Source organism: Balaenoptera borealis (genome assembly GCF_965194805.1).
Source record: "Balaenoptera borealis genome assembly, chromosome: 19".
Lineage (NCBI taxonomy): Eukaryota > Metazoa > Chordata > Mammalia > Artiodactyla > Balaenopteridae > Balaenoptera > Balaenoptera borealis.
The window spans coordinates 26,275,423-26,300,315 of record NC_138878.1 but is presented as its reverse complement, the minus strand read 5'-3'; the positions used below and the strand labels follow the sequence as shown (position 1 = coordinate 26,300,315).

Genomic DNA, 24,893 nt, shown 5'->3' with positions numbered 1-24,893 from the left:
CTCCGCCCTCCTGCCCTCCCGCGGGGGCCTTCACCTCACGACTCTGCCCCTCCCGGACTTCCCTTGGTCTGGATGCGCAGCCTCTGTGGACCTTAGACACAGGCCTCCCACCTCAAGCCTTCAGCATCCAAACCGACCGGATCTCAAGCCGCTCTTGGAAAAGAATTAAACTAGCACTTTAAGCTCCGCTCTGCGGGGAGTTTTGCCCACCCGCCCAGCACCCTGTGGGGCTGCATTGTCACATTTCATTTGCACAAAATAGTGTTCTTTGCTCGGACACCTAATGTGTGCTAGGCCAGCAGCCAGAAGTATATCTAACCCCCCACCCCAGCCCTTTGCCCTGCGTTCCAGATAAGGACTTGGAGGTTCAGAAAAGTTAAGTAACTTGCCCACCTCCATACAGCAAGTACGTGGCAACCCAGGACTGCAACCGCGTCTCTGTCGCTTGGCACTGCCCGTCCAAGGTACCCAACGCTTCACTTGGCAACTGAGAAAAGTCCTGAAGGGCCAAAGACACCCTGAGGCTCTTGAAAAGAGACCTCAGGCCAACAAATCTCTAGATTTTTGTTTATCTTTTTTTTTTTTTTTTTTTTAGCCTAAGACCAGACACTTGGGTCTCTCTTTCTCGGCTCTCCCTGCTCACCGCTGCCTCAGTGTCCCCACCAACCCACTAGGCGGGAGAAAGAGGCGTCTTCATTCCTTTTTGCCCCTCCCTCTGTGGGGCGGGCCTCTTGGGGGTCAACCCAGCTCCCCAAAAACAAGAAGGCGAGTGACGGGAGCGGACTGGGGAGGATTCCCGCCGTCTGGGAAGAGTTAAAGGGTCGCCTGTCCGGCTCCACCGCCGGCACCTGCTACCAAAAAGCCTCTGGCTGAGGTACCGCCCCCGGCCCCCGCCCGGGTCCGCCCGCCACGAGAGCACTGGCCCTTTAAGAGCGGCGGTAGTGCATCGCGGGGAGGAGGGCCGGGAGCGCTCGGGGCTGCGCGGAATTCGCCGGGAACGTCTGGCGCCGGCTCTCTGGCTCGCTCACTCGATCCGACCGGCTCCCTGCGCCTCATCCCTGGGCTGCGCGGGGACCCGGGCCCGGTCGGGCGCGGGGCGAGCAGGATCCACGGGCGGGAGGCGCGCGCTCTGGGCAGCGCCTGGCCCCGGACATGGACAGAAGGAGCTGGGCGCGCAGGGGGCGCCGCGGGACCGGGCGGCCGGAGCGCTGAGCCAGACAAAGGCTCAGGAGTTGCGCTTGCTCTCGAGAGCCGGGCCCCGGGCGCCGAGGCTGCAGGACCCCGCGGCGGGCGGCTCCGGCCCGCCCTCTCCCCCGTGGGCAGGCTCCGCGCGCCCGGCCCTGCCCGGCCCGCTTTTCCTCGGGCGTGGGAATTTGCCGAGGAGACCTAAGCGGCTCCGCGGTGGCCGGGACCGGGAGGTCTGCCTCGCGCCCGCCGGGCGGGGAGCCAGGGAGCGTCGCAAGTTTCCGAGCCGCGTGCGGGGACCCGGCGAGCGGGCGAGCCGCGCGTGCAGCAGCGCCCCGGGCCAGGCCGGTCGCCGGAAGCATGGGCAGCGACCGGAGCGCGCCCGGACGGCCGGGCTGGGCGGGCAGTCTCCTTAGCGGCCGGGAGGCGGCTGCGCGGCCGCGACTGCTGCCGCTGCTGCTGGTGCTTCTGGGCTGCCTGGGCCGCGGCGCAGCGGCGGAGGACGCAGAAGTCAATGCCGAGGTAAGGACCCTCGCCCAGTCCCTTTGCCACGGGTTGGAGGACTTGGGGCTGGGGGACTTGGGGTGGGAAGGAAGCCACGCCCGCAGCCTGAAGCGTGGAGAGGAAGGGCGCGGAGATGAACCCCAGTCCCGGAGTTGGGGGCGGGGAAGAAAGGGGACCCGGCAAGCTGCCCCTCCCCAGCTGGCCCTTGGAGGTGCACCTCTTCCCAAACCCTGGAGGGCGTAGGGCTTGCGCCCACTCTCTACCCCTATAGCCCCGTCCTGGGCACTGATCCTTCCCAGCCCGCGTCCCGGGAGCCGCTTCTGCCGCCCCCAGCCCTTGCTCTTCTCCTTCCCTCCCTACCAGACTCCTGATTCCTCGAGAGCTCTGCGGACGCACGGTGACGTTCTTTGCGAATGGGAAGGGGGCTGCTGTGTGTGTGTGGGGGGGGGGGGGGTCTTGGGCACAGCAGGCAGCGCTCCTGCCTAGATAGACTCTAGTTTGGGTGACACTGAGCCTCGCGCGGCAGGCTGGGGTAGGGGTAGGGGGTGCGAACCTCCGAGGCAGCCCATTCGGGTTGAGGGGGCGCTTTGGCGACTTTCTCAGACTCTTGCGCGCAAGCCGCACCAGGGCCAGATGGCATCTAAAAGGGAAGCCCGGTCTCAGCCGGCGCTTCCTCCACCAGCGCCCCTACGCCAAGGCCCGGGCCCAAGAGGGTGGACCCCGAACATTTTTTCACCAGGAGCCCGGCAGACGTCCCTACCGGGGCCCATCTCTGGAGCGGTCCCGTGGGTGATTAGGCGCCGCCTCCTGGCGCAGAGCTGCGTCCAGCCAGCGTCCCCGGCTCCATGGGGTCGCTGAGCGCCGTCCTCCGGATTAGGGACAGTGAGGGCACTAGCTCCGTTGACCCAGAGCAAAAGCGTAGACGTTCCTTCACGACTTCTAAGACCCTGCTCCCCGCCCAGGAGAAGGGGAGAGGTTTGGCATGGTGGGGAGACACCCCCTCAGCGCGTCCCCCGTAGGCTCGGGCCTCGGTGCCCTTGCGCCGGCCTGGAGCCTCCTGCCGCCCGGGCTGCTGCCCTGAGTGCCGTTTCTATTTGCAGCCAGGCCGGTGCTCCCTCCCAGCTCTCAGCGGCTTCCCCACCTCCCCGGCTGCCTGGGAGATTTTTCCGATGGAAGCCTGCCCTTCCCCGCCCTACTTTAATAAAAGCACTGAGGAAGGGCAGGGAATTCCTCCCAGCTCAAGTTACACCTCCCAGCCAGTTCCCCACCTGCTCTGCCCCCTCCCTCTTCGGCCCGGCCAGGGAAAGCTACGGGGAGCCAGGCCCAGGCAGGAGGCAGAGTGTGACCCCAGGCCATGCCCAGTCCAGCTCCACCACCCCACCCCTGATTCACACAGGCAGGCAGGCAGGGGCTTATTGGGGACTCCTGCTGGTGGGGATTGCCCCTCAGCCTGCATCCAGGTACTGGGCGGAGAGTGCTGTTTGGGCCCACCTGCCACTCTTTGGAGTTGCATACCAAAGAATTGCAAGTCATAGACCCACCCCCGAGGAGTTTATAATCTATACTTAGAAACGGCATCTCCACACAGAAAGCAATTGCAGACCAAACTGGAATTTGGTAGCCAGGCATTGTGATTTGGCATCTTAGATGGCCAGGAGCTGGGGCACTGGGGCCTTCGTTCTCTCTTTCCTTTGCTTCTGCTCCTCCATCACCTCCTCCTCTCCCAGCTGCGGGAGTACCCATAGCCCCGGGCCTGCACTGGGGCCACAGACCATGGCCCTACGCCTGGGTGGCACTGACTAGGGATTCTGTGACTGACCTGCAGCCCCTCCCCTCGGGAGAAACTTGGGTTGGGCTATTTCGGGAAGAAACTCTGGAAAGTACAGGGCACCCTTGAATGCAGGAAGCCAAGGCAGATGCAGGACTAGAGACCGGTGGGCTATCCCAGATCCTAGAGTTGGCTTTGGACTACAGGCTGTTCCATGGAGTCCCATCAAGTCTGGCTGGATCTGGGCCCAAAGAGTCAAATGGCTTCAGCAGCCAGCCCATTTGCCCGGAGGCTGTGAAAACTGTCCCCAGGTCCGTGCTAACCAAGAACCAGCATCAGAGATTCCTGGGCCTGGCTGTACCCTGTGTCCAGAGCTTCCGTCCCTTGGAGCAGGGCTTTGGTCCTTGACCACAGCTCCAGACCTCCAGTCAGGTCATGGCTGGGACTGTCTCTGAGCAGCTTAGAAACTGAGGCAAGGCCAGCCCCTCTCCCTCTCTCTCCCTCCCAGGGCAGAAACCAGAGGCATCTCATCAGACTAAGGAATCAGACGTGTGCTAGGAGCCAGTAGGCACCGGCAACCTGCCAGGCCTCAGCCTGGAGAAGGCTGTCTTCCTTGGGGAAGCCACCACTGAGCTACTCTGCCCTGTCCCACTCCCTCCCTTGGCTGTCAGGTCCCAGTCTCCAGCCATTCTGGCCCACATAGACCCAGGCCCCGCCTGACTGAGGTGCCAGCTGTAGCTCCTGGCCTCCCTGACCTGAGAGTCCAGGCCCTCCTTCAGATTTCTGTCTTGCTCTTTCTGGCTATAGCGCATACTCCGCTTAAGTGCCTTTGATTTTTCACCAGAGAAGCTTTGGCTCTCCCCACCTTCCCCTCCCCACCAGACACACATCTAGGCCCTCAGCCCACCCACCCCTCCGCATGGAGGTGACTCAGGCCGCTAGAGTTCAAAGGTGTGGTGCCACTGCCACTAAGACATGGACACACCCACCTCCTTGCCCCTACCTGGCAGCTTAGCAGGAGAGCAAAAAAAGGGGTAGGAGTCAGCTGGAATTCTGCTTTTGACCTTCAGGTCTAACTTGAGCCGCAGCCCCAGGCTTCCTGGGTTCCAGTCTCTGTCCACACCTCCATGCTGGCCCCTGGGGCCCCACTGTGTGCTCCTGTCAGTGCCCTTTCCTAACTGCGGAGCAGAAGCGGCAGGGGCCCCCGTGCCCACCCTCGAGGAGAAGGGGTTAATGTGAGGGCTTGTCTTTGGGAACCTACAGAAGCTGAATCTTCTCGCCTTCTTTCTCCCTCTCTGCTTTTTAATCTGTTCTCCTCTTATCACTAACAAGCTACTGCTCTCTATACTTTATTTCAAAACCCAGAGAGAACTGGGCTGACTGGTGCTGCCAGGCACTCAGGATCCGACTGGGCTGTGCCCTTCATGCCCAGCCCTTTGCCAGGGCCCTGTGTTAGGTCTGCCCTGGGGTGCAGTCAGTCAGCTTCCTCCTTGCAGAGAACAGCCCAGTGTGCGCTCCATGTGTGTGCATCACCTGGCCTGCCCATTCTGACCCCTGGACTCAGACGCCTTCCTTTGCCCCAGCCCAAGGAGGGTGGAGAGGAAGCAACCTAGAAACACACCCAGACCCCCCCTTAGAAGACTTCCTGCAAATCCCTCCAAATACTACCCATGTTCTCTGATGCCAACTCAGAATAGCAACGCTGCCCAGCAAGGAAAATCCTCTCCCTGCCAAGCACTTGGTTCTGGTCACCCCTCCATGCCCCCTTTGTTGCTTGGTCCAGATGTCCCCTGCCATCAAAGCCTCTGCCCAGCTGGAGGTTTGACTTCTGCCTGAGGCCAGCTTGAGGTGGTCGTAGTGGTGGCCACTGCTTCCCACCTCCAATTAAAGTTGGTGCTGTAGGCCTTTGGGAGGTGATTAGGTCATGAGGGCAGAGCCCTCGTGAGTGGGATTAGTGCTCTTACAAGAACTGCCTGAGAGGGCTTCCCTGGTGGCGCAGTGGTTAAGAATCTGCCTGCCAATGCAGGGGACACGGGTTCGAGCCCTGGTCTGGGAGGATCCCACGTGCCGCGGAGCAACTAGGCCTGTGTGCCACAGCTACTGAGCCTGCGCTCTAGAGCCCGCGAGCCACAACTACTGAAGCCCGTGCACTTGGAGCCCGTGCTCCGCAGTGCATGGGGTCACCGCGGTGAGACGCCCGCGCACCGCAACAAAGAGGGGCCCCTGCTCACTGCAACTAGGGAGAGCCCGCGCGCAGCAATGTGGAACCCAACGCAACCAAAAATAAATTAAATAAATAAATTTTTTAAAAAAAAGATAATTAAAACTGCCTGAGAAAGCTCCCTTGCCCCTTCCACCATGTGGGGACACACACACAGCAAAAAGTTAGCAGCCAGGAAGAGAGCCCTCACCAAACCTGACCGTGTTGTCTCTCCGATCTTGAACTTCTTACCTCCAGAACTGTGAGAAATACTGTTATGAGCCACCCAGCTCATGGTATTTTCGTTATAGCAGCCAGGGTGGACTAAGGCAGTTGGCATCTTCAATATTGTCCCAACATTTATGTAGTTCACACAGCTGACCACTCGGGTAGGGGTCGAGCCCCATGGCCAGCTCTGCCCTGGGCGTGGAGATGTGTTCTCTGAGTCAGCAGAAGCAGAGAGGGCTTGGGAGCTCTCTGCTTAGATCCTTCTCCAGCTCAAAGAGGGCCCAGGGAGGAGTCCACAGATGAATGTGAGGACCTGGGACCCTGCAGGTGGCTGAACACTCCAGGCCTGTGGCACACAGTAGGTGCCTTCTGAGTGGACAAGCCCCCGCTGAGTTAGAGCTCATATGAGGCCGTTCCCCAGAAGAACAGTGGTTCTGGGGATGCCTGAGCCCTTTAGGGGAGGTAGTACAGATTTTGCAGCCCTGGGCAGGAACAGCAGAGATGTATGAGATGGTCCTGGATCAGAGAGACAAAGAGGGATGCCTCTTAACCAGATCCCATTTCCCTTGTGGGAATAGCAGGAAATGAGCAAGAAGACCCAACTCAACCTCCAGTATCTGGACAGACAGATGGGGACCTGAGTCCCAGCCATCAGCCAGCCCTCAAAGATGCCCCACAGCCACAGAGCCTGGAGGTCAGGGTCTAGAACTGCTCTCTAGGATTCGCCCTTAGCCCTGGACACCACCTGGTCCTTCTCCCAGAAGCAGCTGCCCCCCCCGAGGGGTGAGAGCCCAGCTTCGTGTCCACCACACATGGGCCTGGCGCCTGGTACATAGGAAGCGCTTACAAAATGGTGGCAAAATACAATGACAGTGAGAAGCACATGGCATTTGCTGTTGTGAGCAAGTCATTGACCCCATCTGAGCCTCAGTTTCCTTGTCTACAAAATGAGACTAGTAATAGTATCTACTGGATGGAGTTACTGGGGAAATTCAGTGCGTTTATATGTAAAATGCCGAATGCGATGTACGGTGTCCTTCACGCTCACGCGGGGCCCATGGAGGATCAAGTGTTATTTCTGAGCACCTTCAACATACTTGGTGCTATCCTGGGCAGGGCCTAGGTGTGTTTTGTAAGCATTTTCACATTTAATCCTGTATTAACTCTGTAAGCTTAGGTGCAATCATGACCCCATTGTACAGAAGAGGAAGCTGAGACCTTGAGGTGAGAGACATTACCCCTGATTCCCCAGCCTGGGTGGTGGCAGAGGAGCCTGAGCTCCCAGCCCCCAGACTGGGTTAAAGGCTACAGGTCAGAGCCCAGGGTGTCATCCTTTGGAAGTGCCTCCAGGCAGGAGCCTACTGGGCCTGAGCCAGGTGGGAAGGAGGGCGTGGAGGTGGAGCCAGGGCCCGCCCTCAAGCACGTGAGCCTGGAGCCCTACCCCTGCCTGTCCAGCCACCCAGGCTCTGCCTGGAAGGCAGCCCCATGTAAGAGGCAACACCTACAGGGGGTTTCCAGGTGAGGCCCCAGGCCTGACCCTCAGCCAGCCCGAAACCACTAGCAAACAGGGCCCTTTTCCCCACCCCTGCCCGCCCACTGGCCGAAGGACCCGGCTGCTTTTCCCTCCGGGTTAAGGAGTGCGGGCAGGCTGGGAGGCCACAGGGTAAAGAAGTGGCGTCCACTTCCTTCCTGCTTCCCTGGCTGGACGTCCCCCACCCCGCCTGCTCTCCCCACCACCCAGAGCCCCTTCCCCACCTGCAACTTTCCCATCTTGGGGGGTTAGATTTGAGCCCCAAATGAGCAAGTTTGTTCTTCTAGAACTGCTTAAATATGGACTGTGCTACCTCTAAAGGGAGTAAATGATCCACTAAGGACAGGGTGGTCTGGCTTGGCGCCCCCCTTCTTGCCCGGCCTTGGACTAGTTATGCCTTCTGCGGGCACAGTGAGGACCTCAGGACACCATGAAAGGTCTGCGTCCGTCCGTCGCTGGCGGGCCTGACAAGACGCCTTTTGTGCCTGTCTGGGCAGCCCCGCTAGGGTCTGCTTGGCCTGCAGAGAGAGCTGTGGGTGAGTGAAGCAAAGCAGAGCCAGGAGAGGTTTTTCTTATCGCACAGGGTCTGATAAGGCCGGGTGGGAGGCGGCTCGGCCGTCTGAGCCCCAGGAGCTGGATGCGGCGGCAGCAGCAGCGCGCTCACCCTGCCCCCACTGCTGCTTCATGCACAGTATTGATCGGGCAGCTCCTTGCCAGACACGCCCGCCCTGTGGGGAGGGCCTGCCTCGCCGCTGTCTCGGCAGTCCTGGGGGGCAGCCCTGCTGACGTGGCCCAGCGCCCAGACCCAGCCGGAGATGTGGAGTGTGGGGAGGGCTGGGCGCTGTTCCCGAGAAGGGCCAGGGCCCAGTGTGCCCTGCCTCAGGCCCAGAGGAGCTGCTGCTGCTTCACAAACAGCCTGGTCCGGTAGCACTGCCCACAGGCTCCGGTGCTAGCCACAGAGCAGCTGCGTGACCCTGGCTGGGCCCCGCACCCTCTCTGAAACTCGTAGTCTGTGTAATGGGGATGGGGCACTTGTGAGCATTGAATGGGGTGATGAGAGTGGACAGTCTGGCCTCCAGCAGATTCTCGGCCCCTGGCTGCTGCATTTATGGCCTCTCCTAGGGGCCAGGGGGCCAGGAATTCCCCCTCAGACTCTTGATGGCTCTACATCTCTTTGCCTGGGGCAACCACTCACCTGAAGCCTCTACACACACTTATTGGATGGGGTCTGGAGCTTGAGAAAGAAATTGGTGAAAGAACCAGGGTGGGTGGGGTCTCCTGCAGCAGCCTCCCTCCCTGGGCTGCAGGCAGGAGGAGGCCTCGTGGCCCAGAGCTCTCTCTGCAGAACCCTTACCTGCCTCCCACTGGACAGTGGTCCTCATGGAGGAGGGCCCACCACTCTGCTGCTTACTGACCTCCCTGAGCCTCAGTTTCCCCAGCTGAGCAACAAAGCTTCACTGCTTGGCTCACCCCACCTGTGAGAGTCGAGGTGACCGGACGGAAAAGGAGACACCTTATGGAAGGGACAGTCTTTACCGGTAGGAGCAGCAGGGGCTTGAGCACAGCCCTTCCCCGACTTTGAGACCAGGGGTCAGTCATGACCTTGGGAATTGCTTCCCGCTTTTGTCCCAGGGCCGCAGAGCCCCTCAGGAGGCTGGAGTTAGGGCAGCACCTGCCATGCACCTGTGCCCCCCATGGTCTTTCCCCTCCACCCCCAGGGCTTGTCGAACTTAGCAGAGCAGTAAGGTGATGAGAAACTTCTCCTGGACACGGGGGGAAGGAAAAGCCCCAGCCCCGCGGGCGGTGTAGACTGACTGGTGCATTGCCAGTCAGGCGGGCTCCGTCAGCTCCTTCACTTTGTCTTCCGGGGGCTCAGCTGCTCTGGGCCAAGGCTGTATTTCAGCTTAGCCCACTCATGTCACCAGTCCTCAGCCTCAGCTTTTTACCCAGCAGTGGCCGAGAGACATTTGTCATCAGGAAGCCTTGGCTGATACCGAGATGGAAGTTCCTGGCTTCCCTGGGACTCAAAGGGTGTTTGCCTGTGTGAAGGAGGGTCCACATCAGCCCCCCCGAACTGTGCCCAGTATTGAAGGGGCCCCTCTGCCCCATCCCCCGCCGGGCTCTGGAGCTCTTCACTGCAGACAGGCCCAGCTCCCTCCCCTCCCCAGGGCCCCAGCCTGAGCCTCCCCTGCCCTGCCCTCCTCCTGTCACTCGCCAGACACCGCTAATCAGCCCCTTGGTGGCCTGTGATTGCGCTCCCCGGGATATTTTTACCTTATGCAAATAGGGGATGTAGAGGTGCCCTCATCTGTCAGCAGCAGCCCCAGTTCTCCCCCCACCTCCAGCTGGATTCTTTTCACTGTCAGAGCTGTCCGAGCATCACAGCCTCGCCTTCTAGATCTTTCCAGGCTTCTTCAGGCAAACCGTGTCCATTAAGGGTGGTGGACATCCCCCTTTACAGACACACAGGAGCCTCAGGAAAGGCGTCCATGCTTGGGAAGAATGGGGAGGGTGCCCGTAACATTGCCAGTGTCTGGTGGACCTGAAGGAAGGGGGCCCCGGGCAGGAGGGGTGAGGGGGGTCCGTGGGGGATGCCACAGGGCGCTCCTGCCTCCCCCAGCTGCCCTGCCCCCACCCAAGGCTGCCGTGTCGGAGCCTGGATCCTTCAACCCTGTCGGCCGACGCAACGGGCTGCCACTCTAGGAACAACTGGGCAGCGCCCCTGCCCCCACCAGCCTCTGCCATTAATACCACGTTGACTGAGCACTTTCCCCTGCCCAGCACAGTGCCAAGGGCTCCTGTGGACTTGCCCATTTCATCCTCACAGAAATCCATGAGATGAGGCAGGTCTTGATTCAACCCCCTTTTACGGACTGAGGCACAGGGAGCAAAGTGGCTGGGCCAGGATCTGCCCCCAGAGCCGTGGTCGTTTCTCAGCTCGGTGTCTGCCACATTGTTCTGCGAGGCCTGGAAGCTGTGGCTGGGCATCCTCAGGCTCTGGCAGTCTCCCTGCGCCGCCCTTGTTGGCTCAGCCCCCGCTCCCTCCAGCGGCAGCCTGGGTGTTGCTGAGCCCAGCTGTGTGGGCACCCCATCCACACCAGGGGCCTGGGCAGGTGCCAGGGCTGGGCTGGCGAGTGGCACTGAGGGAAGCCAGTACCTGAGGAGCTGGATGTGACCCTGGTGGCAGACAGATGAGAGTGTGGCCCAGGCCAGCTGACACACGGCTGTCGGCCCAGAGCAACTACCATGTCCAGCTGCCATCCTGCCCCGTGGGCCCTTGATGTGCAGCCCTCACCTTCCAGAGCGTCTCAGAGAGCAGGCCTTTAGGTCCCCTCACTCTGGGGGTTCCCAGAGACCAAAGACAGACAAGGAAGGGCTCAAAGGACATGCTTCCATGTAGCCAAGGCCCACAGCAGTCCCTGGGCTCTGCTCGCCAGCCTCCCACAGTGGTCACCATGTTCTCGTGGCCTTGGGGGCACCAGGTGGGCAGGGCAGAGTTCCCTTCCTTACCACCACTCAGCTTGGCTCACTGGGGATCCCGTCCACCGGTCTTGACTGCAATGGTCCTGTCTGCTCACAGACTTGCGGGCGTGAATTCCTCGCTCTGCGGGTGCACCAGGTCTCCCCAAGGAGATCATAAACCCCTGGAGGTCAGGACACCTCAGCCGCCTCCTCCACGGCCTCCAGCTGGCATGGTACCTGGCACAGAGAGGGTGCTCAGAAACACTTGGCAGGATGGCTGGCTGGGTGGGTGGACACACAGACAGACAGATGGGTAGATGGATGAGAAGACTTGCCCAGCAAGTCTTGAAGGGGACGGGCACCCCCACTGTGTCCCAGCTGCTTTTCCCAGGTCCATCTCTCTCACCCCACCCCCTGACAACCCCATGGCTCCCATTTTGCACACGAGGACACTCAGGCCCAGAGAGAACAGAGTTTGTGGCAGAGCAGAGACTGGACTTCAGGCCTCCTGTCCGACCCTCCTGGGCCTGGGTGGGCTGGGCTGCCTGAACCCACCTGCTTTCCCTCCGGAAGGTTCAGGGTCTGTTGGGGAGCAGCACCAAGGGGCTGGTTTTCCTACTTGGTGAGAACTCAAGAGGTTCTGAACCCCGCAGGGTCCCCAGTGGTCTGCCTGGAATGGTAGAAGGCCCCACCCTGGAGGGGCCAGCACAGTAATAAGGACGGCAACTGTGGACTGTCCTCAGAGACACAGCTTCTGTCCTAATGGGGGAAGGCAAATGATAAACACCTAAGTGAAACGTACAGTGTGTCAGATGGTGACAAGTGCAGGGAAGCAGGAGAGGGAGTACAGCGGATGGGTGTCTTTTTTACATTTGTCAGAGAACAGCCCTCCAATAAGGTGATGAAGCAGAGACCTGAAGAAAATGAGGGCATGAGCCATGCAGATTTCTGTGGGGAGAACACTCCAGGCAGCAGGAACAGCAAGTACAGAGGCCCTGAGGCCTCACAGGTAGCTCCTGTGAGAATTGGCTTTTCCTCTGAGATGGGAAGTCTTTGGAGGGTTCTGGACAGAAGACTGACCAGACCTGACTTGTAAAGGCCTTTTGTTCCGGCTCTTGTGTGAGAACAGACCGTAGGAAGTGGAAGCACGGAGAGCGTACAGAAGCTCACATGGTCACCCGGCGGGAGGTGGTGGCGGGAGGTGATGGTGGTGGAGGTGAGAGGTGGTGGGATGCAGGCCATGCATGTTTGGAGGTAGCGGTGCCAGAACCTGCTGACCAGGTCATGGCCTCTCCTTTGCAGAACTGGCTGCGGCTCTATGGCTACCTGCCCCAGCCCAGCCGCCACATGTCCACCATGCGCTCCGCCCAGATCCTGGCCTCGGCCCTCGCCGAGATGCAGCGCTTCTACGGGATCCCCATCACGGGTGTGCTGGACGAAGAGACCAAGGCGTGAGTCCCTCGGTCGGGCCATTCCCAGACCCCACTGGCACCTGCCCTCCTTCTGGCCAGCTCTGATGAAGGCTTGGCATGTGGAGTTTCCAGAAAAGAGTGGCCTAGATAAGAGATGGCATATGGCTTGATCCTCCGTGCTAGCTCTGATTGGTTGGGAGTGGCTGCCTGCTGCCTAGTGTTGAAAAAGCTCCTGAGGCCAAAGCCCAGCTCAGCAGCAAGGAGCATAGGATTGATTAGTGATGTCTGCCACGGGCATGGGAATGGGGAGGTGCAGCACACATGCGCACATGTGGTTGCCTAGCTAGGCCTTGCTCTGAATCTGGCAGAGGTGATGTGACCCAAAGCCACATCCTTGATGAGCACGCACAGAGCATAAGGTATCAGGGATAAGAAGCCTCAGGATAACTCTCCTCCCATTCCTGGGTGATACTGCTGAAAAGGGGCTCACCTTTGCAGAGCCACTGCTGGGCACCCAGTCTGCCAGTACAAGATCACTGTACCGTTTTCCTGATGAGGAGCTCGAAGCTGACAGTCTCTCACCCCCTCCACACCCATACAAGGGGCAGCTGGAGGCCAGTGGGGGGAGGGTGGGAGACGGTGGACTGCCTGGAAGAGGCAGAGCCCAGCAGGCAGGCGTGTTGAGGGGAGGCTCTGTGCACCCAGGTGGATGAAGCGGCCCCGCTGTGGAGTGCCAGACCAGTTCGGGGTACGCGTGAAAGCCAATCTGCGGCGGCGGCGGAAGCGCTACGCCCTCACCGGGAGGAAGTGGAACAACCACCACCTGACCTTCAGGTAGGGACCCTGGCTGCCCAGGGTGGCGTCCCCCCAGGGCACCCTCCAGAAGCAGCTGGCCCCTCTCTGCCTGGGCTGAGGCCTCAGGCTTCCCAGTGGGCTCCTCTGGAAGGCTTCCTTTCCCAGCAGCCCACTGCAGGGTGTCTGGCCTAGCCGTCCAATCCTGCCAATCCCGCTCCCATGCTGATTAGATCAGTCACCCCACTCACCCACCCACCCCAGGCAGTCTCCCTCCAGAGAAGGGCAGGAACTTTGAACTGCTTCTGCTCTGTCCTCCTTCCCTCCATCCCCTGACCCGCGAGCAACCTAGGGCTGGCCTCACCTGCCCAGATGGGCTCCTGCACCGGTGCAAACTGGGGGCTTCAGGTGTCTGAAGGGTAAGGGAGGACTGGGGTGCCTGAATCCAGGCAGATGCAGGCAGGCAAGCAGCAAGTCACCTGCACAGACCCTGGTTCAAGCACCCTCCTCCTTTCCACTGAGTCCTTTGGCAAGAAACCCCCCTGAGCCTTGAGCTCTGTGGCAGTCCCCAAGGGTTCCCCCTTCCTGTTCCAATACAGCCATGACCCCACCCGCAGCTCCATCTCCTGAGGAAGAGCAGCCCACAAGGTCACATAGACCCAGGCCGCCAGAGTGAATTCATGATCCATGAGTTGATTCATGATCTTTGATGGAGATCTGTCCAGCACATGGACTCTTAATCTGCTTTATGTGGGAGATAACAGGCTTCATCATGCTTTGTGTGTGCGTGTGTGTGTGTGTGTGTGTGTGTGTGTGTGATGCTTGTTAATGCTTAACATTTACATGTTCTCAGAATGAAATTATGTAAGAAAGAAAAAAATCAGAATATGTACCCTTTATAGGCATCACAGTTTTGTTTGGGTCAAGTGTGAGGCAGAGTTGCCTTTAGTCTGTACTCTTCAAGGCAATGGAAATCTAGAAGGACAGATATTTATTATTAGGGGCTGGTATATTTGTTTAATATTTATCTGCAATAATGATAGAATTGTTTTTAGGAGAATATGGATAGTAGGGTAAAATATAAAGAGAGAAAGAGCTCTTTTAGAATTATACATAGATTTAACCTACTAAATTGCAGAACATTGGTAGTAGAGAAGCAGCATGGCATGTTGGAAAGAGGTATGTTCTGGAAGCCAGCAGTCCTGAGTTTGAACAGGCTTCATCATGCTTTTATCATGTGCAGGCTCATATGTGCCTATGTTCTACCTGAGTTAAGTCATTTAATCCTCCCAGGCACTCCATGATGAAAGCGCTGCCCTCCTTTTCCCATTTTACAGATGATGAAACTAAAATTCAGAGAGACTAAGTCAGTTGCCCAAGGTTCCACAGAAAATGTTAGAGCCGAGCCTTGAACTCAGGTCACCCTGACCCTGGAGCCCAACATTCAGAACCTCTTGGCCTGTGTTTCCCAAACCGCAGCCATTTGCATCCCACTTGCTAGGTCTTTCTCTTGGCTATGTATCACCTATACTTTTAATTACTTAATGTTTTTCTTTCTTAAAATAAGCTTATTGGGCACAATGCAACCTTATTCAGTGATATCCTAATGAATTCCTTGGCTTCACGTTAGTTCCTTTTTTTTTTTTCAAATTCACGTCAAAGTAAACTAACAGTTGATATTGATGAGCATTGTCCATGAACCAGCTCAGATCTTATGCCCTTTCCTTCAGACCATGTGTCCCCGCCCCCAACCCAGTGAGTGCTAGCAGTGGACAGCAGCCCCAGGCCCTGTGTTCACTCACACATCTCTCTGCCCACCTGCAGCATCCAGAACTACACGGAGAAGCTGGGCTGGTACCACTCGCTGGAGGCGGTGCGTCGGGCCTTCCGCGTGTGGGAGCAGGCCACGCCCTTGGTCTTCCAGGAGGTACCCTATGAGGACATCCGGCTGCGGCGGCAGAAGGAGGCCGACATCATGGTACTCTTTGCCTCTGGCTTCCACGGCGACAGCTCACCGTTTGACGGCACAGGTGGCTTTCTGGCCCACGCCTATTTCCCTGGCCCTGGACTGGGCGGGGACACCCATTTCGATGCAGATGAGCCCTGGACCTTCTCCAGCACTGACCTGCATGGTGAGAACAGCTGGTCAGGGTGACAACAGGGGAGGCGAGCTGGAGCCTCAGGGCTCAGAGGAGAGAGCATCCCCCGTGCAGTCCTTGGGAGCAGTGACGCTTGGTCTCAGTCCCCTGCCCATCATTTCCAAAGGGGGGTGGTAGGGAAGGGAAGGGATCATCGTACCCATTTTCCAGATGGGGAAGCTAGAGGCCCAGAAGTCAGAGCAGTTTAGCTTCTTCTAAGAGTAAAGCATGGCCAGGCTCTCTGGCCCCCTCAGCCCACCCCAGCCCTGTCTGGGGTGTCCAGGACCTGGGCCAGGTCAGAGCTGACTGTGCTGCCTGCCCCCACTACAGGGAACAGCCTCTTCCTGGTAGCAGTGCATGAGCTGGGCCATGCGCTGGGGCTGGAGCACTCAAGCAACCCCAGTGCCATCATGGCACCATTCTACCAGTGGATGGACATTGACAACTTCCAGCTGCCCGAGGACGACCTCCGGGGCATCCAGCAGCTGTACGGTGAGCGGGCGGCACGGGTGTGGCCGTGTTCTCTGCACGCGGCTCTCAACTCCCAGCCCTACGAGGCGTAGGTACTACTGCTACCCCCATTTTGTAGACGAGGAAACTGAGGCCCAGAGAGGATTAGTGGTTGTCCACATCATTCAGTGAGTAAATGGTGGTGCTAGAAATCAAACCCAGGGCTGGCCGACTCCAGGACCTGGCCCTCCCTCAAGGTCCTCACCCAGAGCTTTCATGATGGCCCCAGGGCCCCTCACTGCCCCCCTTTCCTCCTCAGCCTGAGTGATACTCTTATTAGACCGAGGGTGTCCCTGGGGTCCCAGGACCCCATTCCTCCCACTGTCACTCCCAGCCCGTGCCTGTCCCAGGCTCTCCACTGAGTGTTGCTGGTTTATCACTTCCCAGTGCCTTTGAGGCAGGTGGCATCCCTGCCGCCCCACTGCAACTAGGCCCCACCAGAGAAGGCCTCCAGTGGGGAGGTGTCCTGGGGGCCAGTTCGGTGGGTCAGGGCCACACTCAGTGCCCACCCTGAGCCCTCAGTGTGTTCCTGGCCACCTGGGAACCAAGTTCTTCCCTCTGTTTGTGTCCACTGTTTCCTGGAGCCTCCACTGGAGCAGGCTGGCATCCTGAGGGGAACATCACCAAGGGGGGGGTGGAGCCATTGGCAGTCTCAGGGGTGCAGTGACCCAAGCCCAGTGTGGGGAGGTCAAGGAAGGGGCTGTGTGGAGGAGGATGGAGGTCCTCCCAGGGCTGATGGCCGTGCGGGGGAGGGGTCTGCCGTGGCCAGATAGGGCCTTTCGCCTGGGTGGGCTGCCCCTGGAGCACAGGTCTCCCCAGGCTGGGGACCCCAGGCTCCCAGGGTTCTAAGTAGGAGACCCTGGCATCCTGGCTGAGTTCCAGGGCTACCCCCTCACTTCCCCCTGCCGCCCTCCGCAGGCACCCCAGATGGCCAGCCACAGCCCACCCGGCCTCTTCCCACCGTGACCCCCCGGCGGCCAGGCCGGCCAGACCACCGGCCCCCCAGACCCCCTCAGCCACCTCCCCCAGGCGGGAAGCCGGAGCAGCCCCCAAAGCCAGGCCCCCCGGCCCAGCCTCGAGCCACGGAGCGGCCCGACCATTACGGCCCCAACATCTGCGACGGGGACTTTGACACGGTGGCCGTGCTGCGCGGGGAGATGTTCGTGTTCAAGGTCTGGCCCTGCCTGTGCCTCCCCAGCCCCTGGGCCCAGGCTCAGAGCCGAGAGCGCCCTCCCACCTCTCCCCCGGACCCTTGCCCCGCCTCCACCCCCGCTTCACTGAGCAGCCCCTGTGGAGCCATCAGACCCTAGACCAAGAAGAAACCAGCCCGAGGGACAAGAGAATTGCCCGGGATCGTACAATAAGCCTAGGAGTCCGCACCCCACCCGGGCTCTCTCCCTGGTGCCGCCCTGGCTTCCTAAGCCACCTCCCCCTGGACCCTCCCTGACCCGGGAAGGGGTGGGTCGAGGGGGGCCTCCCCCAGGCCAAGGCAGCAAGCCTGCCATGCTCGCTCACACCCACGCCCTCCCCAGGGCCGCTGGTTCTGGCGGGTCCGGCACAACCGGGTCCTGGACAACTACCCCATGCCCATCGGGCACTTCTGGCGTGGTCTGCCCAGTGACATCAGTGCTGCCTACGAGCGCCAAGATGGGCGTTTTGTCTTTTTCAAAGGTGAGCTGGGGCAGGTAGGAGGGAGGGGACTGGGCGGCCTTCCTGCCCTTACCTCTGACCTGACCTCTGACCCAGCCGGGACTGAGGGAGGAGGAGAGGGAAGGACCGTGCACATCTCGTCTTGTTGCCCACTGTGGGCTTACTCGGGGGAGACGAGTCCTCCTGGCAGCAAGGCAGGGGTTGGGGATGTAGACAGAGACCAGAGGACTGGGCGGCAGAGGCTGCTCTGATTGGAGGCAAGTGTCCATCTTCTGCAGCACAGGGGCTCCGCCCCATCGCCCTCCTTCCTTGCATCCTGTGCCCCTTCCTTGCCCCTTCCTCATAAGAATGGGTCCCCGAGCCCACTCTGGGGCAGGATTCCTGAGTCTGTCTATGGAAACAGTGGAGCTCTCTCCCCTCAGCCCTCCCTCTGGGGCCTGCCTTCCTGGGGAGGGCCTCAAGGGCAGCACCCCTGATGGACCAGCTGTGTCCCCAGCCTCGCTGGCCCGAGCCTCAACCAGGCAGGAACTCCCCGAGGACAGGGCTGGGTCCACACTAAAAGTAAGGAGCCCTGGGCCATGCACTGGGGTGCCCCAGGGATGCAGCCCCCAGACCCAGAGGCCAGGCAGGGCTCCCCCTCTTTCCTCTCTCTGTACAGGAACTGTGTGGGGGGGGTGGATGTTCAAGTGGGAATGGAGGCCCGTATACGGTGCGACTGTGTGTGGTGTGTGTACAGGTGTGACCCGGCAATGTGTATGTGTGTAAATGGGTGTGTCGCAGGTGTCCATGAGTGTCCACTGTGTGTGATGCGAGGGTGAGTTGCGCTGTATGTTGTCATGGGTGTGTAGGTGTCAGTGCCTGCCCTGTGTACGAGGAAGTGTGTGTGTGTGTGTGTGTGTGAGCGTGGTAATGGATGTGAACAGATTTGGGAGCCCAGAATATCCCTCCCGGTGCCCCCTTCCTGCACACCCACCACCGGCCCCAGGCCTGTCCTCACCCCCCTGGCCCCTCCCACAGGTGACCGCTACTGGCTCTTCCGAGAAGCGAACCTGGAGCCCGGCTACCCACAGCCACTGACCAGCTATGGCCTGGGTATCCCCTACGACCGCATTGACACAGCCATCTGGTGGGAGCCCACGGGTCACACCTTCTTCTTCCAAGAGGACAGGTGAGCACCCCTCCTCGAAAGGGAAAAGGCCCGCACTGGGCCCCCACCCTCAGGCCTGACCAGAAAGAACCCATGGCCCACGCGGACCGGGCTCCAGGCCCCAGCTGGCCCGCAGCCCTGTGCTTTTGGTCACAGGTATTGGCGTTTCAATGAGGACACGCAGCGTGGAGACCCCGGCTATCCCAAGCCCATCAGCGTGTGGCAGGGGATCCCCGCCTCCCCTAAAGGGGCCTTCCTGAGCAACGATGCAGGTACCAGGGCCAGCCCCCTCCCAGTCTACCCAGCACTCACCATTCCCCCTCCTCCATACACAGGAACAGAGCTTGCCTGAGGTCACCAGCATCGAGATGGCATACATGGGGGACACAGCTGTTACCCCAGGCTACCATTTACCCCATTTACAGAGGCCAAAGGGAGCTTGCGTAAAGGGCCCCAAATCCCGCAGTGAGGAAGTTACGGGGTCAAGAGTCCAGCCAGACCTGCCTGTGTCCAGAGCTGGTGCTCAGAGCTGCCCCGATCCCCACAGAGCCTTGAGCCTGGCGGGGGTGGGCGGTGAGCTTGGCTCAGAGCGACGGGAGCAGGAGTCCTCCCGGGGTGCCCCCTTACCCGCTTGGCAGGGAAGCATGATCTCCGTCGTTATAACTGAGCAACAGGGAGCTGTGGCTTTTATTTCTCCAGCAGGGTCTCTGGTGAGTTTAAGAAAACCCATCAGCCCTGGTTCTGAGCCTCCGGGTCTCAGGGGAGACCCTGCTGGCTTTGCTAATGCTCGGGTGGGTCACACAGCTGGTTCTGGCGGGTCCGGCACAACCGGGTCCTGGACAACTACCTCCCCCGTGCGTGTCACGCGGCTTCCATGCGTGATGGTTTCACTCTGCAGCTGCTCTGACCTCCTTGTGCTCAGCTGAGTATAGACGCACCTGGTGGTTCAAACCTGGCCCTTCCTGGAGTTAAAGGGATGTGGGTGGAGTGCCCAAGACCAGAGATCTGGTCCGAGGCAGCATCAGTCCCCTCTCCAGGTCTGTTGCAGGCTGACTGTGTGACCTTGAGCAAGACACTGGCCTCTCTGGTGCAGGGAGAAGCCAGGCCTGGGTCCCCTGACTGTAGCCCACAACCCAGCAGGCTACCGGACCCTTCTTTGCGCTGCCCTAGTCAATGTCAGCCCAGCCAGGAAGCACAGGATTCTAGTCGTGCCCCTGACCTAAACCCTGTTCTTCTCTGAGCATGGTCTGGCTCCTATAAGTTGGTAAGGGACAGATCTGAAAATGCCCAGGGAAGCCAGTGAGAAGGATGGTGTTTTAAAGCTGGGGCCCCTTCAGCTCTCCCTGGTCTTCTTTGAGGTCTCTGGCCAGTGGGTGGGCCCCGGCCTGACACCCCTCCGGTCTGCTTGCCCTCGCAGCCTACACCTACTTCTACAAGGGCACCAAATACTGGAAGTTTGACAACGAGCGCCTGCGAATGGAGCCCGGCTACCCCAAGTCCATCCTGCGGGACTTCATGGGCTGCCAAGAGCACGTGGAGCCGGGGCCCCGATGGCCTGACGTGGCCCGTCCGCCCTTCAACCCTGACGGGGGTGCAGAGCCCGGGGCGGGCGGTGACAGTGAGGAGGGCCACGAGGCGGGCCCCGGCGGCAAAGAGGGGGACTTCGGGGAGGGGACAGACGAGGACGGGGGCAGCCGCGTGGTGGTGCAGATGGAGGAGGTCACTCGGACGGTGAACATGGTGATGGTGCTGGTGCCCCCGATGCTGCTGCTGCTCTGCATCCTGGGCCTCACCTACGCCCTGGTGCAGATGCAGCGCAAGGGCGCGCCCCGCATGCTCCTCTACTGCAAGCGCTCCCTGCAGGAGTGGGTCTGACCCTCCGCACCAGCCCCTCCTGCTCCTCACGGTGCTAAGGGGCCAGGCTGGCCGCGCCTGTGGTTCTGAGACAGCTCCTGGGGCCTTTCATCCAGAGCCTTCAGTGGTTCCCTCAGCCCCTGGGTGGGGGCCCCTCCAGGCCCTCTAACATCCCTGCCAGGCCTGCCCCCTTGTTTATTTATGCCCAGGTATCCTTTTTTTTTTTTTTTTTTTTTTTTGCACACTAATTGAGCATTTCTTCCTACTTTCCTGACCAGGGCGGTCCCTCAGGGCAGGGGGTTAGAGTTTTCTAAATGTAGTTCTGCACCAGACAGGGAATTAGGCTCCCACCCACTTCTGGCTTAGCCAGAGGAGCAGAGGGTCAGAAGGCCCGGCTGGAAGAGTGGCCAAAGGACTGTTGGGCTGTGCTTCAGCCTGAGCACCAGGGCCAGAACCGAGGGCTCTGCTGGCTTTGGAGCTTGGTGGGGCCTAACTGGTCTCAGCCCTCTGAGTCTCAGTGGTCTTAGAAAGAGCTTTCACCCAGTGGCAGCCCCAGGCCAGAGGGGCCAGAGGGGGCAGAGGGGGAGGTGGCCTGCTGATCGAGAGAGTCCTGTTGAGGTCTGGTTCCTTCCCACCCACCTCTGACAACTCCAGCAGCCTGGTTCCTTGTGCCTAAGAACCTACCCTGCCCCTGGCCAGCACAGGGCCAACAGCCCCCAGCTGCCCTGTACCCCTTGAGCCCGCACCTCCTTCCCTCTCTGGAGAAGGGGCCCTGGGCCTGCCTTACCAAGGACCAAAGGGGGTCCGCCGAGGCCCCTCCCCCAAGGGTAGCACCAGCCTCGGCCCTGGGCTGGGTCTCCACCCCCGCCCACTTTCTCCTCTCTGAGTCATGACCCAACTGGGCTCTTTCCGTGAGCGTCCTCCCTCCCTCTCTCACCCACACCACCATCCTCAGAGGTCTCAGAACCCCAGCAGCCTCAGGCTCAGCTGCCAGCGTCCTGGCTGTCCCAGGGAGAGAGGGGCGGATGGGCGCCCAGGCTGGCACGGGAGGTGTCCACAGACGCGCGCCCACCAGCCTGGGGGTGTTCCTCCCTGCCAGCTCCCTGTCCCCCAGGCGCACTGGTAGGGAGAGGCCAGCAGCTCATCCCCTCACACAGGCTGTGGGACAGGGCTGTGGAGCCCCCAGAAGAGCCCACTAGTGGTAGCCTGGAGATCCTCCCCGTCCTGGGCTCAGCCCTGAGCGTGGAGATGATTCCTCCCTCTTTTCCTTCCCAAAGTAAGCAGGAGGCGAGGCTGCTGTGGGAAATGGTACTGTACAGCCGGCTCTGTCCCCTCTGCTTCGCTGCAGCCCTGAGCAAGCAGGTCTGCCGCCCAGAATCCCTGAGGCCCCTGCGGGGAGGGGCTCCCCATGGGCTGGCCCCAGTGCGGGTCCAGCAGCTTCCTCCCCCCTCCATCCTCAGAACCACCGGTGAGCCAGCCAAGGGGGGTGGGGAGGGAGGGGGTCAGTGTCCACCCCCATACGTTTCTTTCTGTAAATAATCTGCACTGATTAAATTGTACGGCCGGCGAGTGTGCCTCCTTTGTAAGAGGCCTTGGGCTGGAGCTTACAGCTGGAGGGGCTGCAGGTGACTAGGGTGGGGAGGGCGTGGTCCAGGCTGGGATTAGGGGACTTGCCCCCCACCACGCCAAAGAGACCTCGTTCCCAGTTCTGCGGGGGCTCCTTCCTGATGGCCCTGGAAGGGGCAGAGCTCTGGGGAAGAGTGGGAGGCGGCTGCCCTCAGTAGACCAGAAGAGGGTGAGGCAGGGGACCAGGGGTGGCCCTGCTGGGGTCGGGCAGAGAAGGGGTGGGGAATTTACTGGCCATTCCTTCATGGTGAGAAAGGGCACCCAGCTTCCCGCACACCCTGCATGTCTACGAAGGGTGGGATAACCAGTCCAGGCCACCCAGCCTTCCCACCCATCCGGACTGGTTCTAGGCAGCCTGAAGACCCAGCTTGGACGAGAAGAGATGAGAAACGATGCCACTGTGGATTCCAAAAGTTCCCCTCATCCACATGCTCTGCCCAGAAGGTGAGGGGCCACCCAGGATCTGCCCTCTTTGAAGAAGCAGAAAACCTCGCCCCGGGCAGGGGGCAGCCGATGCCCAGGAGTGCAGGAGACGGGCGTCGCTGCCCTCGGGTCTGAGCTTGGCTGGTGAGCCTTGCGCTCCATGTCCGACCTCTGGGCCCAGCCTGTTGGGCGCCAGCCTGTGCACCCAGGACCGCGACGCTCAGCCACGGAGCAGGCCAGGCCCCCAGAGCTCCTTAGGCAAGGTCCTCCAGCCCGCTCCAGGCCCACCCTCCCCCGCAGCTGCGTGCCCCCTTCATCCCGCCCTTTCCTCTCTTTGTGTTGAAAACTGGCTGAGGAGAGTAGGAAACGCTGGCCCTCGGAAGCCCCAGAGGCCACTCAGGCTCAGCTAGGAAACGCCTGTGTGCTTCCCCCAGCCCAGGGGCCTTGGTGGGCGGCACGGGGGTGCGGGTAGACGCTGCCTCGTCAGCCTTCCTGTGGCAGCAGCCGCGGGGCCCCACCAGGTCTGCCTTCTGCCTGAAGCCTTAGGGTCACCCAGAAGCCCAGAGGTCACCAGGCAGGAGGAGGGCAGTGTGGGGCACGGGGACGAGAGAGGACAGGATGAAAGGCCTTCTCGCCCAGCTCTTCCGCAGCCGCCGGAGGGGAGACTTAGCAGAGGCCTCACCTCCTCAGGAAACCGCCCGAGGAGCCTTCCTGCCCCAGCTCCCGGCTAGAAGCTCAGGCTAGAAGCTCAAAGAAACCCGGCGGCTCAAGGAACAGCCCATCTCGCGAGCCCAGTTTATGCTTGCTCAGGGGCCCAGGTGTGTGGAAGTCTCTGAGGCACAAGGGGTGGGGGAGCACCTGGGCCCTTTCTCCCCAGCCCCAGACAGCCCGGCAGCCCCAGTGACCCCCTCCTCCCCAGGATTAAACAGAAGCCCACATCTTTAACGTGGCTTGTTTTTTTAAATCAAGCTGTAACCTAAGCTCACCTTGGGCTCCTCCCAGCCCTCCATTCCCTCAGCATCTTTTGTTTCTTTATATTTTGCTAATTCCCAAGTAAAACAGGCAAGACATTACAGATAAACAAAAAGAAGAAAAAGATAAGTTGCCATCACTTCCCCAGCCAGTGTGGACAGCTTGGTGTATTTCCTTCTAGCCTCTTTTCCTCTGCTTCTGCACAGCTTGGGGTTTTAGAGTCCAAAACGTCCTGGGCTTCAGCCCTGGTGCTACCGGTACTTAAACCTCAGTGGAGGGGATCACATGACCTACCCCACTGGCTGCTGGGAGGATGATCGGAGGACGCTGACTGTCAAGTGCTGGCGAGTGCTCAGTGTGTGATCACGACTCCAGTCGTCTTGCATGCTCCCTTGCTCACGTTTCACTCCCGAGACGAGCAGGGCTCAGAGAGGTGAAGTGACTTGGCCAAGGTCACACAGCCGGGAAGTGGACGATTAGAACCCAGACAGAATGACTTGCACAGCAGCCCAGCACCCCCACCCCCACCCCCATGCTGCTGAAGAATCCAGCAGGGATGAGGAGGCCCCTGACCACCCTGGCCTTCCCTCCTCACACGTTCTAGACATTGAAGACCCCAGGGCCACCAACAGAGCCTCCTTTCAGGCTGGGGCAGGGCTGAGCTGGCCGCTTCCTCCCCCTCCGACTTGGCAGAAAAGCCTTTTTGTTGTGGCTCACATAGAGGCCATTCTCCTCCGGCTCACGGGAAGAAATGGCCAGCTTCCTGTCCATCCACAGCCGCCCAGGCGGCAGTGGACTCCTCCGTGTACATTCAAGAGGAGCAGGGCTTCCTGCCCCTCCAGGTCCTCTAGTTCTGCCTCAGGGGCCCGAGGCTGCCGGACTTTGCCCCTCGATCCGTGAAACCACACAAGGGGGTTGGGCACAGCCTCCTCTCAGCTTTCCTGGCGAATGCTGGGGATTCCAGGCCTCAAGGCACTCTCAGGACACAGCAGTACCACCCTCGGCCCACTGTTCAAGTGGCCTCGTGACCCACAAAGCGCTGGCAGAGCCCCTGCCAGGCTGCTTGCTCTGTCCCAAATGTCCTGGCACTTGCTTGCCTCTATGCCTTTGCTTGTGTTGTTCCCTCCTGCTGGAAAACCTTTCCCTGCACATTTTATCCTATTCAAATTGCACAGATCCTTTAAGGCACAGGTTAAGGCTTGCCTTTTCCAGATTTCCACCCTCCCTCCTCAAGATGATTGTTTCCTTCCACCCCTGGCTCAAGCAGCACTTGTATCCTAACCATTCCTTGCCTCTGACTCCAGTCTGCCCATCCTAACAGGCACCCAGATGCTGAGTGTGACTCCATCACTCACAGGCTGTGTGTCCTTGGGCAAGTCACTTCACCTTTCTGAGCCCATCTGTAGAATGCGGCTAATAGCCATGCCTATTTCATTCAGCTGTGAGGCTTGATTGAGCTGATCCATGTAAACACTTAGAACAGCCCACAGC

General features: G+C 60.1%; 1 protein-coding gene across 1 annotated transcript; it reads left to right on the top strand.

Moving 5' to 3' along the window:
• The first annotated feature begins 1,251 nt into the window (after window positions 1-1,251).
• Window positions 1,252-21,950, top strand: MMP15 (matrix metallopeptidase 15). Its single transcript, XM_082368954.1, has 10 exons — window positions 1,252-1,707; window positions 12,181-12,329; window positions 12,996-13,124; window positions 14,907-15,214; window positions 15,551-15,712; window positions 16,649-16,902; window positions 17,263-17,401; window positions 18,398-18,548; window positions 18,684-18,799; window positions 19,945-21,950. The coding sequence occupies exons 1-10, from the start codon at window positions 1,546-1,548 to the stop codon at window positions 20,400-20,402; spliced, it is 2,028 nt and encodes a 675-aa protein (XP_082225080.1). The 5' UTR covers window positions 1,252-1,545; the 3' UTR covers window positions 20,403-21,950.
• Window positions 21,951-24,893: the final 2,943 nt, after the last annotated feature.